Below are 17,463 nucleotides of genomic sequence, written 5' to 3'. Positions count from 1 at the left end.
TTGATAAGGTAAGTACATCATGCCTTCACATAAGAAACTAATATGAAATCCTTGAATATCATTAGCATATGAAACCCGCAGTATGTGCCAATCCATGACATAATTCCAAGAGATCATTGGAATAAGGCACCAATAGAACACTATAATTGTTGTTCCGTGCTCCGAATCAAAAAGGTGTAATCCTAAATTTGCACCAGAGGCAGTCTGCATCACCAATCTCTACTTACAAAATCTACTTCAAAGTGTAGTATTGCAAAGAGATGTATTTTTTTTCGCAAACGTTCCCTGCTCAAGCATCACCAGCCCTCCTTCAACATTCGTTCCTTCTCTAGGATGAACATTCCTTCTTTATACTTTTCACTAGGTTCATAAGCCTTCTCCTGCAAGTATGATCATCAATACATGGAGGTGGACAATGAAAAGCAGTTAGTTTAAACCAGAGCATTAACTTCATAAGAGACTGCTAAACATAAAGATTGGGCCACATGATCAGAAAGTACAACTTGATTATTTAGACAATACTTAAAAGCCCTGACCACCCCCACGGTGAGGGCCTCACCAGGAACTAAACTGAAATCTAAAGTTTTGAATAAATGGGGGCAGTTTCATTAAGTAAATCACGGATCCTACTAATCTAACAGCAACTGATCAGTTTAAAATTCATGCTTAGAGCATGGAGAGGGAGGGCGCATGAATAAGGCCCAACTGCAGCATCACTAAGCCAAAGATGCTAATTTAGTAGGAGTATATCAACCCCCAGTATATTTTCCAACTCTCAGACATCAGCCATACTCACTTGACTTGTGAGAGTGTTGAAAAGCATAGCATTTCTCAAATGGGTGGTGCTATCCACACACCTATTTTTACCTCTCACACACCCCTCTCAATTTTCGGCTGATGGATCGAATGAATTGAAAAAGATCAATGGCCAAAAAAGGCAAAAAGGGGTGCGTGAATAGTACTACCGTTTTCAATTACATTGAATATAAGTAGACATGGGTATATATCATGCTTGTGATTCTATCCTTCCCTTAAGTTATACTATTCATGCATTATCATGTAACGAAACTTAAAAAGCGCGAGAAGTTTAGAACTTACATATTTCCAACCCAGAATTTGTAGGCAAGAGCTACAATGTATGTCATTCACCGTATGCAATCCGCTCGTGAGTTGCCGCTCTTCAATAGGCCCAAGAGATATATTTACCCTGAAAAAACAAATGATCAACGACCACAAGAAAACTAAGAAATTTTCCTTTGTTCGTATCAAAAGCATTAAGCCCAAATCATATCATACCACAAACTTAACCACTTTGGTAAGAAAGAGCACATCAATTCGACATTTTCACGCACACGATTTCAACCACCAAATTACTCAAATTATGAAATAACATTTATGCAATTGGTTCCCTGTGATAATCGTCAATTGTGGATGCTTTAATTCAAGAAACAAGAATTTGAAACGAAATATTAAAAAAAAAACCCTAGAGTGATATTACAGGAAATGAGGGTTTGAATTTGGGGGCTTACACATTTCTGAAGAGATAGGCTCTGCCATGGCGGCCCTGAAAATCCTTGGAAACGATGTCGTCATGGGACGCGAAGTCCACCTTGCAACACCTGCACTTGAAGATCCTGGGCCCACTCAGCGTCTCTATGAACAGCCGCCCCATGCTTATTTGAATGAATTTTTCTATTCTGATATTACGGATTGAACCCTAATTTCCAAATTGATTGCACAATCAAACACACAAACAGAATATATTTGATCCGTTTACGTCGGCGAAAATGAATAAATTGGTGTTTGTCGGGTTCGGAAGTAAAATACGGGGGCATTTATGTCATCGAACGTTTTTCATGAGGGGCTGTGGGGCCTGGGATCATGGGATGGGATGGTTTCCTTCAATCCGATTTTTTTTGAGTCCACCCAAAACCATCATGTCAACGGATATCATCGACTGGTAGTTAGGAGGACAATACGATTTTTGCCTCCAATTTGGACGGACCATGGCGGTAGCGATCCTAATCAATTACGTAATAGATGTGACATATCGCCACCAAATTTGCTAGTATGCGGGGTTTCGACCGTTAGATCGTTTGTTGCGAATTTACTGACCATGATATGACTGTCAAAATTTTCATGTGTAAAATACGCCCAAGCATACTATGCCAACGGTCTTATTTGACTGCAATATTTCCAAAAGATGAAAAAGAAGTATATCAATGGTTGCTCTTATTATAACATTGAGTTACAAGAAAAAACTGACATTAAAATTTAGGGGTCAAAAGGTGGATTGAATAACTCATAACAGTTCGGGTATGTTGAAGGAAGTGAATGATTTTTCCCTTTGAGGGGAACTCTTGAGGCGGTGAATTATCCAACCCAATTCAATTCCACGCACCAAACGAGCTTTTAAGGGCAAGATAACAAACCATGGCAAGCCAAATGGAGAGGAACATCTTATCTTGAAAATAAGGAACCAATAAATGAAAAAAACAAATAAACTGGCTAAAGTACAGTGCATCGAATACTGAATTTTGAACAATGTATAAGCTTTTCTAATCCACCTTCAGGTCATTTACATCTTCTACCTCAATTTCTTATCTTCAACTGATTGAGTGAAAACATGTTTCTTGAATGAACATTTAAACAAATTCAAGAAATTAGATCACAGGAGAAGGAACACAAGGAACATTAGTGGGAACCAAAAAAAAATAACAGAGAGAGAGAAGAGGCTTGTCGGGACCTGCCAAAAAGATCCATCCACACCTCATGTGTTGTGTATCCCTAAGATGAACAGCACCCACCTTTTTTAGGCTCTGCTGCAGCTGCTTCTTGGCTCCCGTCTTGTAAAACCACCGTCTTCCCATTCCCTACCCAACTGGGGTCCTGTTTCTTGAGCTCCTGAGATATCATAACTTTGCGGCTTAGTATGTTATAGATCTCTTTCACAACCATCTGAAAAGCGGCAGAGACATTGGACGAATCTAGAGCAGATGTTTCCATGAAAAACAAACCCTGTGCTTCTGCCAAGGCTTTGCCCTCAGAAGTGGGTACCTCCCTGGCATCCTTGAGATCGGACTTGTTGCCAACAAGTATCGTAACTACGTTCATGTCAGAGTGAGCTGTTCAACAGTATATCCACCTGATCAATCCTCGGTTCATCACATTAATTAAGTACAAATGCAAGAAATCTTTTGAATCCACAGGGGCGCAGGAAGAACAGATTGACTATTGAATCAATATTAAAAGCCACTACATCATTTAAAATTGTCCACTAAAGAGCATTTGACAAAGAATGTAAAAGTGTAAAATATAGTTTGAACGCATAAAAAGGATATTGTCAGCAGATGCCCATAAACGGTGAGGATGAAACATTCATCATCTATTTTTGTAAAGAAAGTCATTACTTCTCTAACCAAATCCCTACAGCATAAAGTGTCTCCATCATTTCCTCTAAAAATTTAAACATTTTAAAGGCTAACAATTCATACATACCATTCATTAGCATGTGCGATTCTTAATTGAGATTATTTATAAGGCAAGCCAAATATTGCATGATGTTGACAAAAAGTCTCCACTTGTTCAAGAAAACAGTCCCAGAAGAAAAACATATTTGAAAAGAAAGATTATAAGTAAAAATTCTAGAGATACCGTCAAAGAACTTACTGTGGAGTTCGTTAAGCCATCTGCCAATACTATCAAATGTCTGGCGTCTACTGATATCATATACCAGAAGAGCACCAACAGCACCTCTGTAATATGCGGATGTGACAGCCCTGAACCGCTCTTGACCAGCTGTGTCCCATATCTGTGCCTTGACCTCTTTACCATTGATATCTATCTTTTGGGTTTGGAACTCTACTCCTATAGTTGACTTCGAATTAGGGTAGAACTCATCTCTAGCAAATCTTGCAAGCAAATTGGATTTTCCAACGGCTGAATCACCAATTAAAACAATCTTGAATAGATAATCCTCGGTCTTTTCCTCTTCCGAATGAAAAGCCATTGCCCAAACTCCACAGATTTGTTACACTAATGAACCATTTTAATAATGAGTAGCCAGGGTCGATCTTTAAGGGACTAATAACCTACAAAATATCTACTTTTCCCTGTTCAAATGATTCTCTGTACAAAAGGAAAAACAGTTGGCTGGTGAAATGTGTAAGGCAGGGAAGGTATATAATGGAAAAAGGCTTTTCAGCAATACAGAATCTGAGACTGCCTTACAAAGCTAAGGTAGGATTACAGATAGTGGCCTCTAAGCCTCCTCTTAGATGCTTTCTACATATGTAAATCTATCTGGAAAGCTTTCTCCTTTTCAAATTACAATCTAGCCTTACAAAAAAAGTGCCAAATCCTGCAGCATCAAGAAAGCATCAGGAATTACAGACTTCTAACGATGAACTGGATTTGAAATGTTAGAGGCAAGTTATTCCACTGTAACGATTATTACAAATGTCTTTGAGACTGCAACCTACATATGTATGCATTCTCCAAAGAATTTTACCCTCACACAGCTAAAAGTAATACCTCAATGCCTTCTTTGACGTTAATTTTGGCCTCCTCCCACTCCAGCTTTCCCTCTGAAGCCTAGAAATCAATGTCAATGGTTTACCTTATTCAGTTATTCTTATAAAAGAACGCACCATGAAGCAAGGCAATGATGATGAAACAACATGAAATTTGACATTTCAAGAAGCCCCCAATGCAAAACATTATCGTGTGATCAAACATAAAGGTCCACATAACTGCACTATTCAGAATATCAACTTTATAATTGCCATTAAACACTAAAAGACCCAACTCATGAAGTAAATTACTTAGTACCATTACGTTAATCTTCAAAGTCAATTATATAAACTGGGGACTCCAATTAAAACCACACTGATCAACTAGTTTCTGAGCAAGCTAAACCGAATGATCTGATCCCTATTCGCTCGAAAAAAATCCTAAGTTCAGAGAGGCAATTTTACACTATTTTTTACTTTTGAAGTAAGAATAAAGATTCACAATTTAACAAACAGCATGATCACTGTATAACTGAGACCCAATATTCGAATACAGGTGAAAAGTCAAAGGAGGTAAAAAAAATCATAGCTTTGACTGATTGAATCTCTATTAAAAATTTACCCAATTGAATATCATACTGTGGCAGCCTAAAAAGCAGAAACCCAGTAACAATCACTTGTCATATACACCAAGCAGGTCCAAAATTCAATTGAAAAATAATAACTTGTACAGTACATTATTACATTTATTGGTAATAATATGCACGAAACAGAGAAAAATTGAATTTAAAATCCAGAAATTACCAGATTGCGGGGTCAGCAATGGATCAATAGCTTGTACGTATCCAGAACTGCAACAATCCATAAAAATACTTTTCATTATCAACCCGTTACGCAAAACAATCCAAATGATAAATCAATGAATCGAAAATTTCAAAAATGCACGAAATCGAAAGTTGGAGATCCAAACGAGCCGCAACGCGTAAGGAATACAAATCCAAAATGTACAAGGTTGAGAGAGCGAGAGAGAGGGGGAGTGACCGTGGATGGTGTGATGGAGGGCAATAAGCGGTGGATATCGGCGGTGAACGGCGGTGATAGGAGGGGGGACGCAAAGCGGAGAGAGGTGAGAGGACGAAAGGGCACAGAGAGAGCGTCAGAAGCACACATCGGACAAATAAGAGGGGGAGGAGGACGATGAAATCTAAGGTAATTTCGCAATATGAATAAAAACATGAGGGCTTTTCGTCTAAGCGTTGGAGTTCAACGTGAAAAGTTGAAAACAGAAACGGTAAAACAGTTAAATAGTTCAATGCTGGGCCAAGATAAAAAGTAATTTGGATTGAGGCCCAATCTGCAGACTGAACTACAGAGCGTCTACAGTGAGGGGGTGTTGGGTAAGAAGTTTCGTCACGAAAATTTACTCTTCTAGGGTCTAGAAGATTTACAGACACATCAAGTAATTCACAAAGCACCAGGGATCGAATCTAAAACGTGTGTGAAATACGAGCATGTAATTCGTCTCAAACTATTGGACTAGCTCGTGATGATTTACGGACTCGTGTATCTGATAAATAGAAAAATATGTCCACCTCAAGCACATCAAAATTCGTTGGGGCTTGTCACTACATTAAAGATGCATATATTAAATTGATATAAAATTTGTGTTAACGTCGGGTCGAATTTAAACGGACTATGTGCTGAAGTTGGGCTAGCCTGACTCTCCACCTCTAGGAAAGAAAATTACTTTGGTCATATTTGCAGTTGTGAATCCAATGCTACATGGCACTCAATTTTACGAGTGTTGTGGTTGTAATTTATCGAAATGTATAAGTGGTACAAACTATACCGCATCAAATGTTAGCAAACGTAGCTTCTTGTTAAAATGGATTTGCCATGTAAACTTGACAATTCTAAGGGCTGGTTTGGTATTGCTATGCTTTGAAAAAAAGCTGCTGTGAGAATAAGCGGCTGTGAAATAAAGCCAGTAGAGTGTTTGGTAAACTTTTTTGTGAAAGTGCTTTTGGAAAAAAAAAGCAGGATGATAGTGTGTCTTTTCATTAAAGGAGCACTGTAGCTCCGTGTGCTTTGAAAAAACTGGCTTTTTTTCAAAGCAGCAAATAGCAGCTTCAGCTTTTCCTTTGATTTTCAGCTTATTTTCACAGCAGCTTCCAAAATAAGCCATTTTTTTTCAGTTTACCAAACACAAAAATGACTCTCAGCTTTTTTTCACAGTGATTTTTTTTAAAATCACCTCAATCCCAAACGGGATCTAAGGAATGTCAACCAAACCACACTATCGATTCGGTATGGTGGGTCTTGACTCTTGAGAGCTAGCTAGGTACTCCTGCCTTTTGTTTTTTTTGGTTCTTGGCAACTTCTTTTTACAAATCTTGCGCGTACTGCACGATCGTGATGATATATTCTATGAGGATTGGCCAACGTTTACGTGCGGGTCTTGTTGGAAGTTTTTGGTACTGAATGTATGGTTAGATTATTTTTTATCCTAAAAGTAGACCAGCACAGTTTATCTTTTTGAGGTTTGGGAAGATTTATACGGAAATTTCAACTTGTTTTTAGTTATTATCGTGTGATTTACCAACAGAAAAAATTGAACTTAGGACATACTATGTAAAATACGGGCATGAAATACGCTCCTCAAATATTGAGCCCTTCCGTGATGGTTCTTGCGGTAGTTCTTGGTTCTGCATGCATGGTTAGATTATTATTAGGGAGACTTTGGATGCGGTCCCTAGTTATGAATAATCTTTGATTGAAACTTTGTTGGTTTTCAATTTTTGATCCAAGTCCCTAAAATTAATTGATAATTTATTTCTATGTACGTTACTATATTTTTTAAATTAAAAATTAAAATTTATAGTTGTTTATAGTAATGAGATTTTAAATAAAAAACATAATTTGTGGGATTAAAAATATTAAAATATAAATATACTATTGTGTGTGTGTGTGCAAACATGGGTACATTCATAAAAAATAACCAAAAAATTATTGTATCAAAACATGGGTACATTCTTCAAAATGGGTACATTTAGCAAAAATAAAAATGGGTACAAATAAATAAATAAAATATGGGTACAATACAAATAAAACTTTAAAAAATATGGGCACAAAAAGAAATTAATATATGGGTACAAATTAAAATTGAAAGGAAAATTGGTACAAATTAAAAAAGGGTTGCAAATTAAAAATGGGTACAAACTAAAAATAAAAATATATGATAAAAAATTTAGCCATAAATATAAATATACTAATTGTAACATTTTTAATATTAAATGAATATATTTAGAAATAAAAAATATTTTATTATTGAAATAATTAATGATATTATTAATACAAAGGACCTTGATTAAAAATTGAAAAGTAATAAGGTTTTAATCAATAGAGTAGTAAAAATAAGGATGAAAACCTAATTACTCCTTATTATTATTTTTTTATTTATAAAAGTTTTAAAAAAAATCTAAAAGAAGACTACCTGGTGCCTTTGTCACAGAAGTTCATCGTTTTGAGGTTCGAAAAGGCTCACAAGTCATTTCAACTCCTCATAGCCACACCAGCATCAGGATATCGAACCCATAACATACCATGTGAAATATGAGTAAGAAATTTATTCCCTGCTAAGTCATCTCGTGGTTGTTCATGCCTGGTTTGATGAACTCTTTTTGATGTTCATATTATAACGTACCTTTTCACAAATAATAACATTTCTATAATCAATAATTAGTTGGGAATAAGTCTTTATCCTAACTTTAATGCTTTATACTAATGTCCAAATATACGATAGTGCCTTCCTTTTCTTTATTTGCGACATATAAGTATTAGTTGATACACTTTGTACACAGGACGATTCAAAACACGTTTTTGACACACATTTTTTTTTAAGTCTAATTTGTGAGCTATTTTAAAAATCCACCCATATGCATTTTTATCTTAATAACCTTTACACCTGATGTCGTGTTATGAGTCCTTGTTTGTATTGAAAAAAACGAAAAATTCTTTCATTCTTTCTTTGTTTCAAATTAAATCGCCTTAAATTTTGACTCACCATTTTTGTGCTGGAATTATGTTGACGACTTTGTGCTGGAAATGTATTAGAGAGACTAACTTTTAGATAAAATTTATATTCAAAAAATAAACTCGTTTATTAACGATTAAGTAATAATTCAATTATCAACTTGTGTATTATTTAGATTATAAAATTTTATCTATAAATTTAATCCTTATCATTATCATGCTCTTTTTTCCCTTATCCATTTGGAATCCTTTCCTAGTAGTTACTCTCACCAATCCCCACACTCTCACTCTTCCTTAAATGTCTTATGTTCTATTTGCATAAAACTCTCAACAATCGAAACAAATAAAGGAATAATTTACAAAATTATTTTATTTCAGATACGTTTATGGACGAATTTATTTCATTTAGAACAAAACCAAATTCTTAAATTTGCATTATCAAACAAAATACAGGTCAATCTAGCGGCGGTGGACCATTGGATTAAAACATAGTCATCAAAATTCAAAAGTAGCCGGCAGAAGGAAGAACAAACTGGAAGAGCTCCACCGTAAGGCATACTCATACTAATACGGTAAAAGTTTCCACCACCGCCGTTTTCTTCTTCCGTTGTTGTTATTTGCTTGTGTGTTGAAGAACCACCAAAGGATTTGTATTTGGATTGAACATGTTTTGTTTCCTTGGTTTGTTTTATGGTATTAATTCGCTGCAAGAAAATTCAAAGGATTTGCTGGTGATTGAAATTGTAATTCAGCTATGTTAACGGGCGTATGTGCGTTTCAGGGTTAGGATTAGTAGAAAGAAGGAGTGAATGATATGGAGGGAGGACACCCGCCTGCTAGCAAGACAGAGTTCACAGAGTGTTGGAGGACAACATGGAAGACGCCTTACATAATGCGTCTTGCTCTCTCTGCTGGCATTGGAGGCCTCCTTTTCGGATACGATACAGGTACATTAAATCATACATAGCACTGTTAAAACTAGAAATTACTTTAAATAATTCAAGGGACAAATTCATATGCACGATTGCAATTTGTTAATTTTCTTGCGTCTGTTGTTGTGAGTACTTTAGGTGTGATTTCTGGTGCATTACTCTACATTCGCGAGGACTTTCACGAAGTTGACAAGAAAACATGGCTGCAAGTGAGTTACTCAACATTTCTCTCCTCATGTTAATTACTAATTAGTCTGGTTAATTAAGCTCATATTTATATGTATGTCAGCTAAATTTTTGGTATGTTTCATTGACATTGATGTGCAGGAAACCATAGTGAGTATGGCAGTTGCAGGGGCAATCATTGGTGCTGCAATTGGCGGATGGATGAACGATGCCCTAGGCCGGAAAAAATCAATCCTAGCAGCAGATTTTGTGTTCTTCATTGGAGCAATAGTAATGGCTGTTGCACCAGCTCCGTGGGTGATCATAATTGGGAGAATTCTGGTCGGTTTGGGAGTTGGAATGGCTTCCATGACCTCGCCTCTCTACATCTCAGAAGCCTCTCCTGCTAGAATCCGAGGAGCCCTTGTCAGTACAAATGGTTTTCTTATCACTGGAGGACAGTTCTTGTCATACCTTATCAATCTTGCCTTCACTAAGGTACCAACTAATACATTTGAGGCTTTAGTTCAATATCATTTCAAGGTTTCAATTACCTTATATCCAAATTTCGACGTAATGATTTGTTGTACATTAACTTGCTTCAGGCTCCAGGGACCTGGCGCTGGATGCTTGGCGTAGCAGGAGTTCCGGCTTTGGTACAATTTGTATTGATGTTGTCACTCCCAGAGTCTCCCAGATGGCTCTACAGAGAGGTGATCTATAATCAAAGTCTTGCGTCCGTGTTTTTTGCGGATCATGGTCATTGTTACTCCAACATGTTGAAATTTTTACATCCATTAGTTTTTTGTATGATCATTCAATTTCCGTGACATATATAATACCATACTTAGCATTTAATTTTTCTGCTAACCAGAATAAGGCAGATGAGGCTAGGGCCATCTTAGAGAAAATTTATCCTGCCAAAGAAGTTGAGCGTGAAATGCAAGCCTTGCATGAATCCGTCCAAGCTGAAAAGGCCGAGGAGGGAGCTGCTGGAGAAGGTGTGCTAGCAAGGTTAAAGGGTGCCCTCAACAACCCCGTTGTCCGAAGAGGACTCTATGCAGGCATCACTGTCCAAGTGGCTCAACAGTTTGTCGGTATCAACACTGTCATGTACTACAGCCCAACTATTGTCCAGTTTGCTGGGTTTGCATCCAACCAGACCGCGTTGGCACTCTCTCTGATCACTTCAGGACTCAACGTGGTTGGCACTGTCATCAGCATGTGCTTCATAGATAGATACGGAAGGAGAAGGCTGATGATTATCTCCATGATTGGGATCATCACTTGCCTGGTGGTGTTATCCGGGGTGTTTTTCCAGGCAGCATCTCATGCTCCACGCATTAGTAACTTGGAATCCACACATTTCGGTAGCAATTCTACATGTTCAGCTTATGTTTCTGCTCCTAATCCTGGATCATGGAACTGCATGACATGTTTGAAAGCAGAGTGTGGATTCTGTGCTAATAAAGTCAATGTAAGTACACCTCATTTACTTTGAGGAAATGATATCCACACGCACTTTTTTTCCATCTGTACACACATGTTTATTTATGTCCGTCATGCAGGGGAAGAAGGGGGATGTGCGGAGTTCACTTCCCTCTCCTCCCTTCCTGATTTCCTTGTCATATAATTGTAAGAGTGACCTTATAAATTTACTTTGTTTTCTCTGTTGTTACAACTGTCAGTTTGCCCCGGGCGCTTGTTTGGCTTCCAATGACGAAATCAGGAGCTCATGTCGGGGAGAACATCGTGTGTGGTACACCAAAGGTTGTCCAAGCAAAGTCGGATTCTTTGCGGTGATCCTGTTGGGATTGTACATAATTGTCTATGCACCTGGAATGGGAACTGTTCCGTGGATCGTAAACTCGGAGATATACCCTCTGAAATACAGAGGGACATGTGGAGGAATGGCTGCAGTTGCGAATTGGAGTGCCAATCTCATTGTGAGTGAGACATTTTTGACCTTGACTCATGCTCTAGGTTCTGCCGGCACGTTCCTCCTCTTTGCCGGGTTTTCAGTCATTGGACTCGTAGCGATTTACATGCTAGTTCCTGAAACGAAAGGAATGCAGTTTGAAGAGGTTGAGAAGTTGCTTCAGAAGGGGTTTAGGCCCAAACCATTTGCTCCAAAGAGCAAGGAAGTTGCCAAAAATGTTGAACTTTCTTGAGTTTCTTATATGAATTCTGAAACTAGTGGGTGTTCTAAAGAGACATATTTTAGTTCCAAGTCAGTCTGTACAAGTCTTTGCAGATTTTTTGTTTTCTTATTTTTAATTTTTGTTCTTATCAGCTCCAAGTAATTCATATAATTCATATAATTCATGATTAGACAATAAACATGTTCGTAAAAGGAAAATTTTCACTTGACGCAGAATATATTAAATTGTATTGGTTGGTTTTAAACACTAGAGTCAAGATGGCCGAGTTGGTCTAAGGCGCCAGTTTCAGGTACTGGTCCGAAAGGGCATGGGTTCGAATCCCATTCTTGACATATATTTATCCTTTTTTCTGAAATTCCTTTTTTGGAAATTTAAAAATCTTTATAAAGCTGCTATTCTTCGTGCCTGTTTTTGCAAATTCCCGCTCGAGTTGGTACATTAGGTTTGTTCGCTATTTTTGCAAACTCCACTCGAGTTTGTATTTGTTTTTAGTTTGTACATCAGGAGCATCTTGTTCGTGGCAGGAATTTCCGCTGGGGATGTTTCCTGGCCGACGAGCACACAGCTCCCCTGGAGGTTGGCGCCGGTTGAGGGCTGCTGTCGGGCTTCTGCTTCGTTTCTGGGCGTTGTCGGGCAAGTCTCGTCGGGCAAGACTCTTCGGGCAAGGCTCTTCGGGCAAGGCTGAAAGAGAAGGACAAAGTTAACTTTGAGAGGTGCCTTTGTGGGGCCTTAGGTATAGGCCTTGAGGCTCACAATCAAGGTTAACATTTAGGTGCTCAGGCGTGCCACTGCCATCTTTAGTATGGCAGATGTAAAATGGTTGTCGTTCTTTCATTGTATATATATATATATATATATATATATATATATATATATATATATATATATGTATCCAAGAAACCGTGTTTAGTTATAACAGGTGCCTTTGTAGGGCCTTAAATGTAGGCCTTGAGGCTTCCCATACATAACTAAACCAGTACTCGAACGCATCATATGTATTCTTGTGATTGTAGGAGTCTTCTAACCATTATATTTATGATTACCCGAATCCAAGGAATAGAACGAACCCAAATGGGTGCCTTTGTGGGGCCTTAGGTGTAGGCCTTGAGGCTTCCCATCAGAGTTCATTCTTATGCTTAGACTCTTAAGATCGCTGAATAAAATGAATCCAAATGGATGCCTTTGTGAGGCCTTAGGTGTAGGCCTTGAGGCTTTCCATTAGAGTCCATCCCATGCTTAAGCGTTCTATGATAATCATGATATAATAGAAAGAAAACTAGAAGGTAGGTCGATTACTTGGGCCCCAAGTAACTTCGGACTTCTTGTTTATCAAGGATTGTCGTGGATGGGTTAAGTCCACATAAAGTTCTTTTTTATGCCTTGAGGCCAAGGACTTTTAAACTAATCAGATTTACATGCCTGCGGGCTTAGGACTTGGATCTAATTTAAGCATTGAAGATATATTTAAATCAGATCCTAAGTGTTGAGAAAGCTTTGTCATCGTGGTTTTGCTAGAAACAACTTGCATATAACTAAAAACATACAACATATCGCTAGACTTTAAAGAAAGAAAAGACAAAGACAGAACAAAGCAGGTCGGGCAAGATTAAACCTTATCAATTAAGGCTGATCGTCTTGCAAGTCCCTATCTTTGTGGTTCTGTCAAAGGTCTGAAAGCTTAGGTGGAGAGGGGAAAGGAGAATACAAAAGGGTGAATCGATACTACAACAAGTTTGAACAAGGTAGCAGAGCTATTACAAAGTTTAGGAGAAAATATTATCCCGAGGGGGATGAAAGCTTGGGCTGACTGCTTCGTTTTGAAAGGCAAATCTGGCTTTTTGAGCAGAGTTTGTGCTTTTGTTTGTTTGTTTGAGTGTCTTTATTCCTGTCTTCTCTTCCTCATTTTATAGACTACTCGGTTTGGCTCCTGTAGCAACAGATTTGCCCGAATGCGGTCTGAGGGTGATGACTCATCAGCTTTATTACATGTAATGCCACTATAAAGTACTTTATGGGCTGTGCAGTCTGATCAGTCTACACCACTTGGTCCTTGGGTAGGTAGGCAAGTGGCCTTTGTGAATTGTATCAAGTCAGAAAAGGCCCTTTCCTGCCTTCCCAGGTCTCGGCTGGGCTTTGATCTTCTATTCCTCCAGGCCTCCTTTTGGGCCGACTCTATCCTTGGGCCTAAAGTTCAGTTTTTAACCCAAACAGTGCCCCCTTCAATTGATATTAAACCTGGAATTCCAGGCCCCAATATTAATTGAAAGAGATTCCTTATTAAACCCACAAATACCTTGCGATTGAACTTCTGCGAAAGGAATCCTTCTGCGGAAAAAAAACTTTCCTACTTCCCCACTATCTTTCTCTGTTGCCCGACAAGGTTGCATCTTTATCCTCTTTCTTTCTTTTCTTTCTCTATCTTCATCAAATGGCTTCAGGATCCAGCCAAACCCCACCATCTTATGAGTCTGGCGACGGAATCGCCACCCTATGCCGTCTACTCAACGGGCTGCATCGCCCGCTGGCAGGTTTGCATTCTGAGCTTTTCTTTGAGACGCATGGGGTACAATCATTGGGTCCCGCCTGGATTTCCCGGGTCCCCTCAGTAGTGGAAGACAACATGCCCAGGGGAAACTGGTTTTCCCCAAATCCCTATCTGGCTGGGTCGGGCATCTCCTCCTCGAAATGGTCATCATATCGTTGATGATTTCCCTTGATGAATGATCCCACCTGGGCCCAATGGGTTGACGAATTAGAGCCTTTCTTCAAGCAGAAATGGATGAATAACGGTATTTATGAACTGCTCAAGCTTTCGAAGACTTCCATTGTCCCTAAGCCCGAATTGCTTGCTTCTGCTCTCCTCTTTTGGAATACGGGCACAAATACCTTCGATTTTCGTATGGGCCCCATGTCTCCCACCATTCTTGATATGGCCCAGGTCTTCGGGTTGAGGCCGTCGGGCAGGACAGTAGATGTTTCTCAAGATTGTGTCCCGTCTTCTACCACCGGGAGCTCGAGTTCTTCCACAACCTTCCTTCCTCTGAGCTATAACTTCGTCACTTTCAAGAGCTATGAGACCTCCTTTAAGGGATTCATCCCTTTTGTGAAGGAAAATTTTGGAGTAGGCTCCCCTCGGGCTGACAAAAATCAATAGCATATGTACTTTCTCCTTTACTGGCTCAATAAGCATGTCTTCCCCAACAAATCCAAGGGAGTGAGGGTAGAATGGATCCCCTTGGTGGAGGTTCTTCATAATTTTAATGATGTAGCCACAGGTCTATTTCTTCTCTCCCACCTTTATCACCTTCTTTTTGAAATGACTCGGGATGAGCCATTCGAGACCAACTTGAATGGACCAATCTGGATGGTACAAATCTGGCTGCAATGGTATTTTCCAGAATTTCGGGCTGTCAATCTAGAGTTTCCAGAGGGTGTGGCTCTTGCCCGAATTCTAGCAGAAGCTCCTCCTACAGACCATTCCACCTTCGTTATTTTGAGCTAGCAAACTCCCAATTGACTTTTCCAAAGCAGAAATATATAGCTTCAAGGGCTTTCCCCTTTGAGGTGGTACCAGCACTGGTGGAGAAGTTAGGTAGGCCTTGATGCTGTCAAATGCTTGTTGGTGGGTCGGCCCCCACTCGAAATTCTCTTTATCTTTCAACCTTAGTAAAGGAGTCAGCGGTTGGATTTTTCCTGCTAAATTGGCAATAAATCTCTTCAAGAAGTTGATCTTGCCTAGTAGTCTCTGAAGCTGCACTTTGTTGGTGGGTGGAGGTGATTCCAATATTGCCCGAGACTTGTTTTTGTCCACTTCCACACCTCTCTGATGCACCAAGAATCCCAAAAAGTTGCCCGCTCTTACTCCAAATGCACACTTCTTTGGATTCATCTTCAATTTGTGGATCCGCATCCTTATCAATGCTTGCCTGAGATCTACTAGATGTTGTTCTTCTGTTTTAGATTTCACCACGATGTCGTCGATATAGACCTCCATGCTCTGGCCGATTAGATCATGAAAAATGGCATTCATTGCTCTTTGATATGTTGTGCCAGCATTCTTGAGCCCGAATGGCATGACCAGATATTCATATGCCCCCACATGACCAGGACACCTAAAAGCTGTTTTATGAATATCATCTGGAGCCATCTTTATCTGGTTATATCCTGCATTTCCATCCATAAAAGATAAAACTTTATGCTTTGATACTGCATCTATGGACAAATTAGCCATAGGCATGGGGTACTCATCTTTTGGTGTAGCGCCATTAATATTTATGTAATCAACACAACATCGTACTGCTTTTGTTACAGCTTTTAAAACGGGTACGATGTTGGCTAACCACTCCACATATTTGGCTGGTCTGATAAAGCCAGCCTTCACTAGCCTCTCAATCTCTTATTTGACCTTTTCTTCTATCTCCTTTGACATCCTCCGTGGTACTTGCTTGACCGGTTTATATCCTTCCTTGATGGGCATTCTATGTTCCACCAAGGTTGGATCTAACCCTGGCATCTCGGTGTAATGCCAAGCAAAACAGTCTTTGAATTCTTGCAGGAGACAAATAATCCTGGCCCGATCCTTGGCCCCTAATAAACCACTGATCTGTATTGGTCTTGGATCCTTCTCTGTGCCTAGATCAATAACTTCCAAAGGATCCTGAACTTCGGGTGATGGTTTATCAGGTTCTGCACATAAAAATTCGACCAATTCTGGGCTCTCAGGCAAGTCGTCTGGCCCATCTAGATCACATATGCACTCGGCCATCTGAATAGCCTTATCCAGTTCTTCACTGCAAGATTCCTCTTCATTTTCATGCTGGCTGGTCGAAGCTTCTTCCTGCCATTCTTGCTCTTCCTGCTCCCTCTCTTGTCTTCTTCCTTTCCCATATACCAACAGCCTTTTAATCAGGGATCTGACTGCCATGACCTGATCTTTCTTCTTTTGTTCAGTCATTGATGGTGTAGGGAAATTGGTATGAGACAGGGTCTATCCACTCCTCCTTAGTAAGGAGCATTCCTTGTTCCAAAAGCTTTTGGGCCGTCACCTTGGTAGGGCGGCCGTTCTTATCAGCTCCTGAACATTTCAAGATTCCTACGTTGGGATTGTAGAAACCTGCTTCCGCAACATTGGCCGAGTGGAGGAACGGCCGTGTTTCGGCCTCTACCATCTCCCAAAAGCATGGTCCTTCAACACCCGCCTCATGATATACCGCCACTTGTTGATGAAGAGTGGAAGGTATGGCTAAACTTTGATGGATCCAATCTCTTCCAAGTAAGGCTCCGTAAGTGGAGGTGCAGTCCACCACAAAGAATGCCAGCATTATCTTTTTGGATCCCAAGTCCACCTCCAAAGGTAATATGCCATGAGTCTTAGTGATGGCACCTGAGAAGCTAGAGACCGTAAGGTCCGTGGGAATAAGATCTTCTGTACCTCTCCCCATCTTCCTCATCTGCTTGGCCGGTAACACGTTAACCGCTGCTCCTCCATCAATCAAAATTCTTTTGAAGGGCACACCTTCTAGGTGAGCTGAAACATATATAGGCTTCAGATGGTTGGCCAACGAAATACTCGGACGGCTAAACACCATCTCATTTGTGTAAATCCTTAAAGGACCACCTTTGGATGTTTCTGAGGGCTCAGCTTTGCCCAAGTCTTCTTCT

At 39.5% G+C, this 17,463-nt stretch overlaps 3 protein-coding genes and 1 non-coding gene across 6 annotated transcripts; 2 read left to right on the top strand and 2 right to left on the bottom strand.

Moving 5' to 3' along the window:
• Positions 1 to 38: 38 nt before the first annotated feature.
• Positions 39 to 1,836, bottom strand: LOC126587006 (putative yippee-like protein Os10g0369500). Its single transcript, XM_050251974.1, has 3 exons — positions 1,530 to 1,836; positions 1,099 to 1,207; positions 39 to 380 (listed from the first exon to the last, which is right to left on the bottom strand). The coding sequence occupies exons 1-3, from the start codon at positions 1,670 to 1,672 to the stop codon at positions 297 to 299; spliced, it is 336 nt and encodes a 111-aa protein (XP_050107931.1). The 5' UTR covers positions 1,673 to 1,836; the 3' UTR covers positions 39 to 296.
• A 692-nt stretch (positions 1,837 to 2,528) lies between these two features.
• On the bottom strand, positions 2,529 to 5,759 carry LOC126587479 (ras-related protein RABA5a). Of its 2 annotated transcripts, XM_050252560.1 has the most exons (6): positions 5,553 to 5,759; positions 5,316 to 5,362; positions 4,534 to 4,593; positions 4,231 to 4,360; positions 3,670 to 4,128; positions 2,529 to 3,125 (listed from the first exon to the last, which is right to left on the bottom strand). In XM_050252560.1, the coding sequence occupies exons 5-6, from the start codon at positions 4,007 to 4,009 to the stop codon at positions 2,788 to 2,790; spliced, it is 678 nt and encodes a 225-aa protein (XP_050108517.1). In that variant the 5' UTR covers positions 4,010 to 4,128; positions 4,231 to 4,360; positions 4,534 to 4,593; positions 5,316 to 5,362; positions 5,553 to 5,759; the 3' UTR covers positions 2,529 to 2,787. The 2 variants fall into 2 exon arrangements, with proteins under 2 accessions (XP_050108517.1, XP_050108516.1); XM_050252559.1 differs by having other exon boundaries at positions 3,670 to 4,360.
• A 3,136-nt stretch (positions 5,760 to 8,895) lies between these two features.
• Positions 8,896 to 11,895, top strand: LOC126584804 (inositol transporter 4-like). Of its 2 annotated transcripts, none has more exons than XM_050249152.1 (7): positions 8,896 to 9,115; positions 9,325 to 9,490; positions 9,614 to 9,684; positions 9,803 to 10,138; positions 10,246 to 10,353; positions 10,515 to 11,117; positions 11,329 to 11,895. In XM_050249152.1, the coding sequence occupies exons 2-7, from the start codon at positions 9,358 to 9,360 to the stop codon at positions 11,809 to 11,811; spliced, it is 1,734 nt and encodes a 577-aa protein (XP_050105109.1). In that variant the 5' UTR covers positions 8,896 to 9,115; positions 9,325 to 9,357; the 3' UTR covers positions 11,812 to 11,895. The 2 variants fall into 2 exon arrangements, with proteins under 2 accessions (XP_050105109.1, XP_050105110.1); XM_050249153.1 differs by having other exon boundaries at positions 9,110 to 9,236.
• A 158-nt stretch (positions 11,896 to 12,053) lies between these two features.
• On the top strand, positions 12,054 to 12,134 carry TRNAL-CAG (transfer RNA leucine (anticodon CAG)). Its single transcript has one exon. It is a non-coding gene; the product is annotated as a tRNA-Leu (tRNA).
• The last annotated feature ends 5,329 nt before the right edge of the window (positions 12,135 to 17,463 follow it).

This window comes from Malus sylvestris, chromosome 10, assembly GCF_916048215.2.
Source record: "Malus sylvestris chromosome 10, drMalSylv7.2, whole genome shotgun sequence".
Classification (NCBI taxonomy): domain Eukaryota; kingdom Viridiplantae; phylum Streptophyta; class Magnoliopsida; order Rosales; family Rosaceae; genus Malus; species Malus sylvestris.
The sequence above is the reverse complement of the archived record's forward strand: the minus strand, read 5'-3'. Positions and strand labels throughout refer to the sequence as shown.